The sequence below is a fragment of the Oncorhynchus masou genome, chromosome 9 (assembly GCF_036934945.1).
Source record: "Oncorhynchus masou masou isolate Uvic2021 chromosome 9, UVic_Omas_1.1, whole genome shotgun sequence".
NCBI classification, from domain to species: Eukaryota; Metazoa; Chordata; class Actinopteri; order Salmoniformes; family Salmonidae; genus Oncorhynchus; species Oncorhynchus masou.
The window spans coordinates 27,743,852-27,757,286 of NC_088220.1; the positions used below are offsets into that span (position 1 = coordinate 27,743,852).

The 13,435-nt window shown below is 44.7% G+C and overlaps 1 protein-coding gene across 2 annotated transcripts in view; it reads left to right on the top strand.

Annotated features, from left to right (window-relative positions):
- LOC135545770 (protein diaphanous homolog 1-like) overlaps positions 1–13,435 on the top strand; it is a 191,412-nt gene that overhangs the window by 158,678 nt on the left and 19,299 nt on the right. For both annotated transcript variants that reach the window (XM_064973620.1, XM_064973621.1), the window contains one exon: positions 3,251–3,340. In XM_064973620.1, the coding sequence (XP_064829692.1) occupies positions 3,251–3,340 (90 nt within the window). The remainder of the gene's footprint in view (positions 1–3,250; positions 3,341–13,435) is intronic.

Genomic DNA, 13,435 nt, shown 5'->3' on the forward strand with positions numbered 1-13,435 from the left:
GCGTGTGTGTCTGTGAGTGCGTGTGTGTCTGTGAGTGCGTGTGTGTGTGTGTCTGTGAGTGCGTGTGTGTGTGTGTGTCTGTCGTGTGTGTCTCTGTCTGTCTGTGTGTGTGTGTGTCTCTGTCGTGTGTGTGTTTGTGTGCGCATCATCTCTTTCACCCACATTGTGTCCCTTTCTCCTGATGAGGTTTTCCAGCTGCCTGTTCTTTCCTCCCTCCTTCTACCTTTCTTTCTTTCAATCCTTTCCCATCTTTCTTTTTAAAGGTGCACTATGCTGAAATCTCTATGCCATTTCTTGGTTGCTAAAATTCTAATAATTCCCCGTAATTTCAGTTTGTGAAAAAACTAGCAAATGTATAGTGTAGGGAATCATTGTACCATCTGAACTCTGTGAAATATATTTTCAGGAACCAAAAATATTATATTTTCAACTTTTCAAAGCTGGTGTCCAAAACAAAGTAAAATATGCAAAAACCAAACTTTAGCACCGTAAGTATAGAAATAGCATACATAGAACAGATCTTAGACTTGCTTTCAATGAGAATGACAGATCTATAACTCCCAATTCTATGTGAATTTGGTCAGATCGCCCAAAAAGTGACATTGCAGCTTCAAAGGGTTTTAGAAAGTCGTATGGACAATAATGTACTGTATCTACCTGCAATCTAAGCACTTTGTCCATTCAGTGTGAGGAAAATGGTAGTTACATTTCAAGTCAACCACTGTGGACTATGTATGAAGGAAATACAATATGCATTCAAAGCTCTGTGTTTGGGTATGCGCAAACACACATGCACACACAATCCATCCATTCATAGCTTTGAGGGTGTGTTGAGTCTTTCATGCATTAGATAGGGCTTAGATAGTTGACCATGAAAGGGCTTAGATAGTTGACTGTGTGTGGGGGGTACATGTACATACAAGTTTGAGCTCAGGGTTATTATTTAAGCACACACACATCTAGTCTGTGTGTTTGTGAATAGATCCAATAACCTGGTTGGTTATTATTAGACAAGGGCTGTCTTTATATAGTGCTTTCTCTATCAATCAGCTTCCCACTGACCCTAACCCTGCTTCTCTCATTCTCTCTCTTTACCCTACACACAGTTCTGTACTGTGGTCTGATCTAAGACCTGTTCATACTCCTCACAAGCACCAGGTCTGCACAGTTCCCCAGGTCTGCAGCTAGGTGTCAGTGCTGCATGACAGGGGGTGTATTTAGAGACAGAGGGCAGGAGGGGGGGGGGTGTTAGCCACCACTAGGGGTGCTGTGGCTCTACATTACAGGCTGTGTGAGAGGGAGACAGAGAGGGTGGGGTGTAAGAGAGATTGTAGAACAGCAGATGTCTCAGGAGGATTTGACGGTGTTGGTCCTCAGAGCAGAGGGAGGGGCATGGACCTGCAGAGGAGAAAGGGATCCACAGGAGACAATGATGAAAGGGGGGTAGGATGACGGAGTGAGGATGGATATGCCCTCCTAGATCAGCTCTTGTTGCTGAAGGAGGGGCTATTGTGTGTGTGTGGTAGAGTAATACCTGTGTGTTCTGCACATAATGATGCCAGGCTGGGGGAGGGGGGTCTATTCTGTCATGCGTATCTCCTGCTGTCTCTAATGCTGTTACATTACTAACACAGCTTATCAACACAACATATGTCCTTAACTCCCGGACATGTGTGTCGGAGCAGGGTAGAGTTTTCCATAGTGACCTTGACCACAGTCCACCACTCAATACCCACTCTCATATTGATTGTTTTAATGGCTGTGTTAATTAAATAAACGTCTGTTTATGAACTATCAGCAAGCACTTCAAATTGATTTAAAGCTTTATAAAACAGGTCCCAGTTTAACACCCACCCAGAGGCAGTTTCCTCCAGAGCTTGTGTGTAGTTCCTGGATGTGTTTAGGTTTAACACAGGCATGTGATTTGTGGAAGTGGGTTAGTGGATGGGTGCCAGACGTAGTCTCCTTTGGGTAGAAATAAAACATGGCTGCATGTTTTCTGCCTGTGCAGTTGTGTGCCGCGGCCACTTGGGTGTGTATGTGAGCTGTGTTGTGGGACTGCACTCTCTCTCGTGTGTGTGTGTGTGTGTGTGTGTGTGTGTGTGTGTGTGTGTGTGTGTGTGTGCGAGACTTTCTCTGAAGTGACAAGCGAGACCAGGGGCCATCTGCCGCTAGGTTTACAGTGCAATTAAACTAGTGTGTTTGGGGGAGGGGCGACAGGATGAGGGGGAGGGGAAGAACTAAACCTTTAACCCCAGCCAGTTCACAGTGATACTAATGAGATCCATCTGCCTGAGTACCACTGAATCCTCCCCACACACACATTCCTGGTTAACATCGCAGTTTATTGAGCCTCAGTGTAATAGACGTGTAGACGGTGTGTGTACTAGTAGATGTATGTAGCCTGCAGCCTAGGCAGTATCTAAACTGGGTCAGCGCCCAACTAGGTTAATGTATCTAATGGGCCACCGGGTCCATGTGACTAGTGATGTGTGTGTGTGTGTGTGTGTGTGTGTGAGAGAGAGGTACTAAATGTGGATGTGTGTTTTGTATTGACTCTGTTGTTATAACCGTAGAATGCTAGAATGGCCAGGAATCGTCTTCTAATGGGATAAAGGTGAGGGAGTTGGTCAACCCGGGGGGTTCGCCAGTGCTGTGATAAGATATTGAATTGGAAGGAAGAATGTATGTTTGTTAGCTAGCCAGACAGTTTTAGAGGAATGATTCCATGTTTTTTATTTTATTAAATGCCAAAATGGCAACATTTGATTGAAACAATGCAGTTTCGTCGCAGCCGTACACTGGCTGAAATCAGTTGATGATAGGACTTAGATAAGTTGTAAATGTAGCAAGTACTTATATTGTATCATATAATAGCACACAGATATAGACATCTGTAGTCTGTTTACACATTTTTTGACTATTTATACAGAATAAAAACCTTTAACTATTTTTATAATTATATGACAATATTTTAAGTTGACAATTCTATTACACCATTTCTGATACATCACACACCTTTTATTTTCCCGCATAAGTAAAATCAGGATTAATCCTCTACTGCCATTCATTCCAATTAGACTGGTTTGGTTTTCTCCCTGACCAATGTGGCTGCATGTTCTCCCCATTCTGGAACGTTGAGGGTTTGTGACATATCCTATTCAATTACTGGAGGGGCTGTCTCTGGTTTATAAGGTTGTGTATGTAATATTGATTGTGTATCTGTATGTATCTGTATCTGTGTGTCCAGAGGGTGATGAGACTGGTATCATGGACGACCTGATGGAGGCACTGCAGTCTGGGGCTGCCTTCAGGAGGAAGAGAGGACCACGACAAGCTGGTAACAACACACTGTTGCTCTCACGGTCTCTGTGTCTCTCTGTCTCACTTACACACACTTGGGCGGATACACTCTTTCAGTTCCTGCTTGCTCTCCTGTGTGTCTGCCATCTGTTGTGTGGCTGTAGGGCTGGGGCGTGACACCAGTTTGGGCTCTGCTCCAGAGAACCAGCCAGGGCAGGGCAGGGCAGTAGGAGAGGGATGGGGGTGGCAGAAATACACTGTAAAATGTGGCTTCACAATGACTTCAACATTAAACCGTGTCAACCCTGGACCAGTCTACAACCACTAGCCTGGGGCTCGCACTAGCAGGTCTGTTCACACTGAGAGTGTCTAAATGATCTGTATTGATTTCCACTCAGATCTGTTCTCCAGCCTCTCTCTCTCACTGTATGTACTGTATGTCTGGTGGGGTGTGTCTGGTGGGGTATGTATTGTGAGTCTGGTGGGGTATGTATTGTGAGTCTGGTGGGGTGTGTACTGTGTGTCTGGTGGGGTATGTACTGTATGTCTGGTGGGGTGTGTCTGGTGGGGTGTGTACTGTGTGTCTGGTGGGGTATGTACTGTATGTCTGGTGGGGTGTGTACTGTGTGTCTGGTGGGGTATGTACTGTATGTCTGGTGGGGTGTGTCTGGTGGGGTGTGTACTGTGTGTCTGGTGGGGTATGTACTGTATGTCTGGTGGGGTGTGTATTGTGTGTCTGGTGGTGTATGTATTGTGTGTCTGGTGGGGTATGTATTGTGTGTCTGGTGGGGTATGTATTGTGTGTCTGGTGGGGTATGTATTGTGTGTCTGGTGGGGTATGTACTGTGTGTCTGGTGGGGTATGTACTGTATGTCTGGTGGGGTATGTATTGTGTGTCTGGTGGGGTATGTATTGTGTGTCTGGTGGGGTATGTACTGTATGTCTGGTGGGGGTATGTACTGTATGTCTGGTGGGGTGTGTACTGTATGTCTGGTGGGGTGTGTCTGGTGGGGTGTGTACTGTATGTCTGGTGGGGTATGTACTGTATGTCTGGTGGGGTATGTATTGTGTGTCTGGTGGGGTATGTACTGTATGTCTGGTGGGGTATGTACTGTATGTCTGGTGGGGTATGTACTGTATGTCTGGTGGGGTATGTATTGTGTGTCTGGTGGGGTATGTATTGTGTGTCTGGTGGGGTATGTATTGTGTGTCTGGTGGGGTATGTATTGTGTGTCTGGTGGGGTGTGTATTGTATGTCTGGTGGGGTATGTACTGTATGTCTGGTGGGGTATGTACTGTATGTCTGGTGGGGTATGTCTGGTGGGGTGTGTACTGTATGTCTGGTGGGGTATGTACTGTATGTCTGGTGGGGTGTGTCTGGTGTCTGGTCTGGTGTATGTACTGTATGTCTGGTGGGGTGTGTATGTCTGGTGGGGTATGTATTGTGTGTCTGGTGGGGTATGTATTGTCTGGTGGGGTATGTATTGTGTGTCTGGTGGGGTGTACTGTGTGTCTGGTGGGGTATGTACTGTGTGTCTGGTGGGGTATGTACTGTATGTCTGGTGGGGTATGTACTGTATGTCTGTGTCTGTGGGGGGTATGTATTGTGTGTCTGGTGGGGTATGTATTGTCTGGTGGGGTATGTACTGTATGTCTGGTGGGGTATGTACTGTGTGTCTGGTGGGGTATGTATTGTGTGTCTGGTGGGGTGTGTCTGGTGGGGTATGTACTGTATGTCTGGTGGGGTATGTACTGTATGTCTGGTGGGGTATGTACTGTATGTCTGGTGGGGTGTGTATTGTGTCTGGTGGGGTATGTACTGTATGTCTGGTGGGGTGTGTCTGGTGGGGTATGTACTGTGTGTCTGGTGGGGTATGTACTGTATGTCTGGTGGGGTGTGTCTGGTGGGGTGTGTACTGTATGTCTGGTGGGGTGTGTCTGGTGGGGTATGTATTGTGTGTCTGGTGGGGTATGTATTGTGTGTCTGGTGGGGTATGTACTGTGTGTCTGGTGGGGTATGTACTGTGTGTCTGGTGGGGTATGTACTGTGTGTCTGGTGGGGTATGTACTGTATGTCTGGTGGGGTATGTATTGTGTGTCTGGTGGGGTATGTATTGTGTGTCTGGTGGGGTGTGTCTGGTGGGGTATGTACTGTATGTCTGGTGGGGTATGTACTGTATGTCTGGTGGGGTATGTATTGTGTGTCTGGTGGGGTGTGTCTGGTGGGGTGTCTACTGTATGTCTGGTGGGGTATGTACTGTGTGTCTGGTGGGGTATGTACTGTATGTCTGGTGGGGTGTGTATTGTGTATCTGGTGGGGTATGTACTGTATGTCTGGTGGGGTGTGTCTGGCGGGGTATGTACTGTGTGTCTGGTGGGGTATGTACTGTGTATGTCTGGTGGGGTGTGTATTGTGCATGTCTGGTGGGGTGTGTCTGGGGGGTGTCTGGTGGGGTATGTCTGGTGGGGTGTGTCTGGTGGGCTATGTACTGTGTGTCTGGTGGGGTGTGTACGATGTGTCTGGTGGGGTGTGTATTGTGTGTCTGGTGGGGTGTGTATTGTGTGTCTGGTGGGGTGTGTCTGGTGGGGTGTGTATTGTGTGTCTGGTGGGGTGTGTCTGGTGGGGTGTGTCTGGTGGGGTATGTACTGTGTGTCTGGTGGGGTATGTACTGTGTCTGGTGGTGTATGTACTGTGTGTCTGGTGGTGTATGTACTGTGTGTCTGGTGGGGTATGTACTGTGTGTCTGGTGGTGTATGTACTGTGTGTCTGGTGGTGTGTGTCTGGTGGGGTATGTACTGTGTGTCTGGTGGGGTATGTACTGTGTGTCTGGTGGGGTGTGTCTGGTGGGGTGTGTCTGGTGGGGTGTGTCTGGTGTGCCTGGTGTGTATGTACGGTGTGTCTGGTGGGGTGTGTGGGGTGGGTGGGTATGTTTTGTGTGTCTGGTGGGGTACAATGGGGGGGGGGGTATTTAGTCAGCCACCAATTGTGCAAGTTCTCCCACTTAAAAAGATGAGAGGCCTGTAATTTTCATCATAGGTACACTTCAACTATGACAGACAAAATGAGGGGGGAAAAAATCACATTGTAGGATTTTTAATGAATTTATTTGCAAATTATGGTGGAAAATAAGTATTTGGTCAATAACAAAAGTTTATCTCAATACTTTGTTATATACCCTTTGTTGGCAATGACCCAGGTCAAACGTTTTCTGTAAGTCTTCACAAGGTATTTTTTGGGGCTTTTGCTGGGCATCATTGTCATGCTGAAAGGACCTTGAAATGCTTCTTACGATGCCACGTTTCATTTGGGATCATTGTCATGCTGAAAGACCCAGCCACGTGCCCTTGCTGATGGAAGGAGGTTTTCACTCAAAATCTCACGATACATGGCCCCATTCATTATTTCCTTTACACAGATCAGTCGTCCTGGTCCCTTTGCAGAAAAACAGCCCCAAAGCCAAATGTTTCCACCCCTACTGCTTCACAGTAGGTATGGTGTTCTTTGGATGCAACTCAGCATTCTTTGTCCTCCAAACACGACGAGTTGAGTTTTTACCAAAAGTTATATTTTGGTTTGATCTGACCATATGACATTCTCCCAATCTTCTTCTGGATCATCCAAATGCTCTCTAGCAAACTTCAGATGGGCCTGGACATGTACTGGCTTAAGCAGGGGGACACATCTGGCACTGCATGATTTGAGTCCCTGGCGGCGTAGTGTGTTACTGATGGTAGGCTTTGTTACTTTGGTCCCAGCTCTCTGCAGGTCATTCACTAGGTCCCCCCGTGTGGTTCTGGGATTTTTGCTCACCATTCTTGTGATCATTTTGACCCCACGGAGAGAGATCTTGCGTGGAGCCCCAGATCGAGGGAGATTATCAGTGGTCTTGTGTGTCTTCCATTTCCTAATAATTGCTCCCACAGTTGATTTCTTCAAACCAAGCTGCTTACCTATTGCAGATTCAGTCTTCCCAGCCTGGTGCAGGTCTACAATTTTGTTTCTGGTGTCCTTTGACAGCTCTTGGCCATAGTGGAGTTTGGAGTGTGACTGTTTCTGGTTGTGGACAGGTGTCTTTAATACTGATAACAAGTTCAAACAGGTGCCATTAATACAGGTAACGAGTGGAGGACAGAGGAGCTTCTTAAAGAAGAAGTTACAGGTCTGTGAGAGCCAGAAATCTTGCTTGTTTGTTGGTGACCAAGTACTTATTTTCCACCATAATTTGCAAATAAATTAATTAAAAATCCTACAATGTGATATTCTGGATTTTTTTCTCCATTCTGTCTGTCATAGTCGAAGTGTACCTATGATGGAAATTACAGGCCTCTCATCTTTTTAAGTGGGAGAACTTGCACAATTGGTGGCTGACTAAATACTTTTTTGCCCCACTGTATGTCTGACCATATTACTGGACAGTAATCAAGATGGGACAAGATCAAAGCCTGAACAACTAGTACAGTGGATCTTTGTATCAAAAATTCTGAACATGTTTTTTTACCAGACACATCTCCCTATCTTCACAACAAAATAATCAATATGACTTGGCCCTGATAGCTGACCATCCAATTATACTCCTAGAGGTTCAGCTTCTTGAATTTGTTCAGCGGTCACACCCTCTATACACAACTCCAGTTGAGATTTCGGTCTTAGAGAATGCTTTGAACCAAATACAATGCTGTTGGTAAAAACTCAGCAAAAAAAATAAACATCCCTTTTTCAGGACCCTGTCTTTCAAAGATAATTTGTCAAAACCCAAATAACTTCACAGATCATTGTAAAGGGTTTAAAGACCGTTTCCCATGCTTGTTCAATGAACCATAAACAATTTATGAACATGCACCTTTGGAACGGTCGTTAAGACACTAAGAGCTTACAGACGGTAGGCAATAAAGGTCACAGTTATGAAAACTTAGGACACTTAAGAGGCCTTTCTACTGACTCTGAAAAAACACCAAAAGAAAGATGCCCAGGGTCCCTGCTCATCTGCGTGAATGTGCCTTAGGCATGCTGCAAGGAGGCATGAGGACTGCAGATGTTGCCAAGGCAATAAATTGCAATGTCCGTACTGTGAGACACCTAAGACAGCCCGACAGGGAGACAGGATGGACAGCTGATCGTCCTTGCAGTGGCAGACCACGTGTAACAACACCTGCACAGGATCGGTCCATCCGAACATCACACCTGTGGGACAGGTACAGAATGGCAACAACAACTGCCCAAGTTGCATCAAATCAAATTTTATTTGTCAGATATACACATGGTTAGCAGATGTTAATGCGAGTGTAGCGAAATGCTTGTGCTTCTAGTTCCGACAATGCAGTAATAACCAACGAGTAATCTAACCTAACAATTCCACAACTACTACCTTATACACACAAGTGTAAAGGGATAAAGAATATGTACATAAAGTTTGTTTTTCCTTTATTTAACTAGGTAAGACAGTTAAGAACAAATTCTTATTTTCAATGACCGCCTCGGAACAGTGGGTTAACTGCCTGTTCAGGGGCAGAACAAAAGATTTGTACCTTGTCAGCTCATGGGTTTGAACTTGCAACCTTCGGGTAACTAGTCCAACGCTCTAACCACTAGGCTACCCTGCCACCCCATGAATTAGTTGTTGTACAGAACGGCATAGGTAAGATGCAGTAGATGGTATAGAGTACAGTATATACATGAGATGAGTAATGTAGGGTATATAAACATAAAGTGGCATAGTTTAAAGTGGCTAGTGATACATTTTTACATCAATTTCCATTATTAAAGTGGCTGGAGTTGAGTCAGTATGTTGGCAGCAGCCACTCAATGTTAGTGGTGGCTGTTTAACAGTCTGATGGCCTTGAGATAGAAGCTGTTTTTCAGTCTCTCGGTCCCAGCTTTGATGCACCTGTACTGACCTCGCCTTCTGGATGATAGCAGGGTGAACAGGCAGTGGCTCGGGTGGTTGTTGTCCTTGATGATCTTTATGGCCTTCCTGTGACATCGGGTGGTGTAGGTGTCCTGGAGGACAGGTAGTTTGCCCCCGGTGATGCGTTGTGCAGACCTCACTACCCTCTGGAGAGCCTTACGGTTGTGGGCGGAGCTGTTGCCGTACCAGGCGGTGATACAGCCCACCAGGATGCTCTCGATTGTGCATCTGTAGAAGTTTGTGAGTGCTTTTGGTGACAAGCCAAATTTCTTCAGCCTCTTGAGGTTGAAGAGGCGCTGCTGCGCCTTCTTCACGATGCTGTCTGTGTGGGTGGACCAATTCAGTTTGTCTGTGATGTGTACGCCGAGGAACTTAAAACTTACTACCCTCTCCACTACTGTCCCATTGATGTGGATAGGGGGGTGCTCCCTCTGCTGTTGCCTGAAGTCCACAATCATCTCCTTTGTTTTGTTGACGTTGAGTGTGAGGTTATTTTCCTGACACCACACTCCGAGGGCCCTCACCTCCTCCCTGTAGGCCGTCTCCAGGAACGGCCAGCAACGCACAATCCCTCCATCAGTGTTCAGACTCTCCACAATAGGCTGAAAGAGGCTGGACTGAGGGTTTGTAGGCCTGTTGTAAGGCAGGTCCTTACCAGACATCATTGGCAACAACGTCGCCTATTGGCACAGACCCACTGTCACTGGACCAGACAGGACTGGCAAAAACTGCTCTTCACTGATGAGTCGCTGTTTTGTCTCACCAGGGGTGATGGTCGGATTCGCGTTTATTGTCAAAGGAATGAGCATTACATTGAGGCCTGTACTCTGGAGCGGGAGCGGTTTGGAGGTGTAGGGTCCGTCATGTTCTGGGGCAGTGTCACAGCATCATTGGACTGAGCTTGTCAGTGTTGTCAATGTCAGTGTTCTGCCATGGCCAGCGAAGAGCCCGGATCTCAATCCCATTGAGCACGTCTGGGACCTGTTGGATCGGAGGGTGAGGGCTAGGGTCATTCCCCCCAGAAATGTCCGGGACCTTGCAGAACCCTTGGTAGAAGAGAGGGTGGTGCAGTCCATGAGGAGAAGATGCACTGCAGTACTTAATGGAGCTGGTGGCCACACCAGATACTGACTTACTTTAGATTATGGACCCCCCCCCCGTTGTTCAGGAACACATTACTCCATTTCTGTTAGTCACATGTCTGTGGAACTTGTTCAATTTGTCTGTTATTGAATATTATGTTCATACAAATATTTACAAACGTTAAGTTTGCTGAAAATAAACGCAGTTGACAGTGAGAGGACATTTCTTTTTTTGCTGAGTTTAATGTATTTAAGACCAGTTTATTATCCATTCTCCTTGCTAAGAGTTTCAGTGAGCGCACTGGCTGTAGGTGCTGGTGTAGAGTGTGCAATCAGCATACATAGTCATTTTAGCTATGTAAGTAACATAAGTAACTCAACAATGCGATGGCAGGTGATGTAAAGCCATAACAAGTTTGTTTTTTAAATTACAAATTTATGATCAATAACATCAAAGGCTGCACTGAAATCTAACAATACAGCTCCAATTATCTTATTAGCCATTCATTTTAGCCAATCATCTGAGTCAGTGCAGTACATTCATTTTAGCCAATCATCTGAGTCAGTGCAGTACATTTCTTTTAGCCAATCATCTGAGTCAGTGCAGTACAAGTTGAGTGCCCTTCCCTGCTGAAAGTCAGTAGTTAACTTGTTCTCTGAAAAATTGCATTGTATATATTCATAACATCATTCTCTCCATCAGTTTACTAAGAACAGGCAGCAAACTGATTGGGTGGCTGTTGGAGCCAGAAAAGTGGTTTACTGTTTTTAGGTAGTGGAGTTACTTTAGCTTCCTTCCACACCTGTGGACACAGGCCTTTTAGGCTTTGGTTAAAGACGTGACAATACAGTCTGCTACCATTCTCTATAGTTTCTCATCGAGGTTGTCTATACCTGGTGGTATTACAGTCTGTTACCATTCTCTATAGTTTCTCATCTAGGTTGTCTATACCTGGTGGTAATACAGTCTGTTACCATTCTCTATAGTTTCTCATCTAGGTTGTCTATACCTGGTGGTAATACAGTCTGCTACCATTCTCTATAGTTTCTCATCTAGGTTGTCTATACCTGGTGGTATTACAGTCTGTTACCATTCTCTATAGTTTCTCATCTAGGTTGTCTATACCTGGTGGTATTACAGTCTGTTACCATTCTCTATAGTTTCTCATCTAGGTTGTCTATACCTGGTGGTAATACAGTCTGTTACCATTCTCTATAGTTTCTCATCTAGGTTGTCTATACCTGGTGGTAATACAGTCTGTTACCATTCTCTATAGTTTCTCATCTAGGTTGTCTATACCTGGTGGTATTACAGTCTGTTACCATTCTCTATAGTTTCTCATCGAGGTTGTCTATACCTGGTGGTATTACAGTCTGCTACCATTCTCTATAGTTTCTCATCTAGGTTGTCTATACCTGGTGGTATTACAGTCTGCTACCATTCTCTATAGTTTCTCATCGAGGTTGTCTATACCTGGTGGTATTACAGTCTGTTACCATTCTCTATAGTTTCTCATCTAGGTTGTCTATACCTGGTGGTAATACAGTCTGTTACCATTCTCTATAGTTTCTCATCGAGGTTGTCTATACCTGGTGGTAATACAGTCTGCTACCATTCTCTATAGTTTCTCATCTAGGTTGTCTATACCTGGTGGTATTACAGTCTGTTACCATTCTCTATAGTTTCTCATCGAGGTTGTCTATACCTGGTGGTAATACAGTCTGTTACCATTCTCTATAGTTTCTCATCGAGGTTGTCTATACCTGGTGGTAATACAGTCTGTTACCATTCTCTATAGTTTCTCATCTAGGTTGTCTATACCTGGTGGTATTACAGTCTGCTACCATTCTCTATAGTTTCTCATCTAGGTTGTCTATACCTGGTGGTAATACAGTCTGTTACCATTCTCTATAGTTTCTCATCTAGGTTGTCTATACCTGGTGGTAATACAGTCTGTTACCATTCTCTATAGTTTCTCATCGAGGTTGTCTATACCTGGTGGTAATACAGTCTGTTACCATTCTCTATAGTTTCTCATCTAGGTTGTCTATACCTGGTGGTATTACAGTCTGTTACCATTCTCTATAGTTTCTCATCTAGGTTGTCTATACCTGGTGGTAATACAGTCTGTTACCATTCTCTATAGTTTCTCATCTAGGCTGTCTATACCTTATCATTATTGATGGTTAACAACAATTTTGCCGTCTCTTCCACACAAACATGACCAAATTCAAAACAGCTATTTTTTTTATTTTTTTATTCAACCTTTATTTAACCAGGTAGGCAAGTTGAGATCAAGTTCTCATTTACAATTGTGACCTGGCCAAGATAAAGCAAAGCAGTTTGACACATACAACAACACAGAGTTACACATGGAATAAACAAACATACAGTCAACAATACAACAGATGCTACTGAGCCAGATGTCTATGTGTCAGGGGAGAAGCTCCAGGTGGTATCTGATTTTAAGTACCTTGGCATCATACTTGATTCCAACCTCTCTTTTAAAAAGCATGTGAAAAAGGTCATTCCGATAACCAAATTCAACCTAGCTAGTTTCCGATTTATACTAAATTGTTTGACTACAGAGGTAGCAAAACTGTACTTCAAATCTATGATACTCCCCCACTTAACATACTGCTTGACTAGTTGGGCCCAAGATTGCTGTACAACATTAAAACCTATTCAGTCTGTTGACAAACAGGCTCTCAAAGTGCTTGATAGGAAGCCCAATAGCCATCATCACTGTTTCATCCTCAGAAAGCATGAGCTCCTGAGTTGGGAAAATCTTGTGCAATACACCGATGCATGTCTTGTATTCAAGATCCTAAATGGCCAGGCTCCCCCTCCACTCACTATTTTTGTTAAACAGAATAGTATAGTTCCCTTAAGGAAAAGCCCATTTAGTAAATCTGCTTTCTCTGAGAGCTTCCCATGTCTGGAATACACTGCCATCAGACACACACAACTGCACCACCTAACAACTTTCACAAAATGTATGAATACATGGCTAAAGGTCAATCAGATTTGTGATCATAATCCCTAGCTGTGTATTGCCACTTTCCATGTTGTTGTCTGTAGCTTGTGAGGTGTGGAAACACTTTGTTGCTTTCATTAATTTTGTCTTGCTGCTTTTTGTTCTG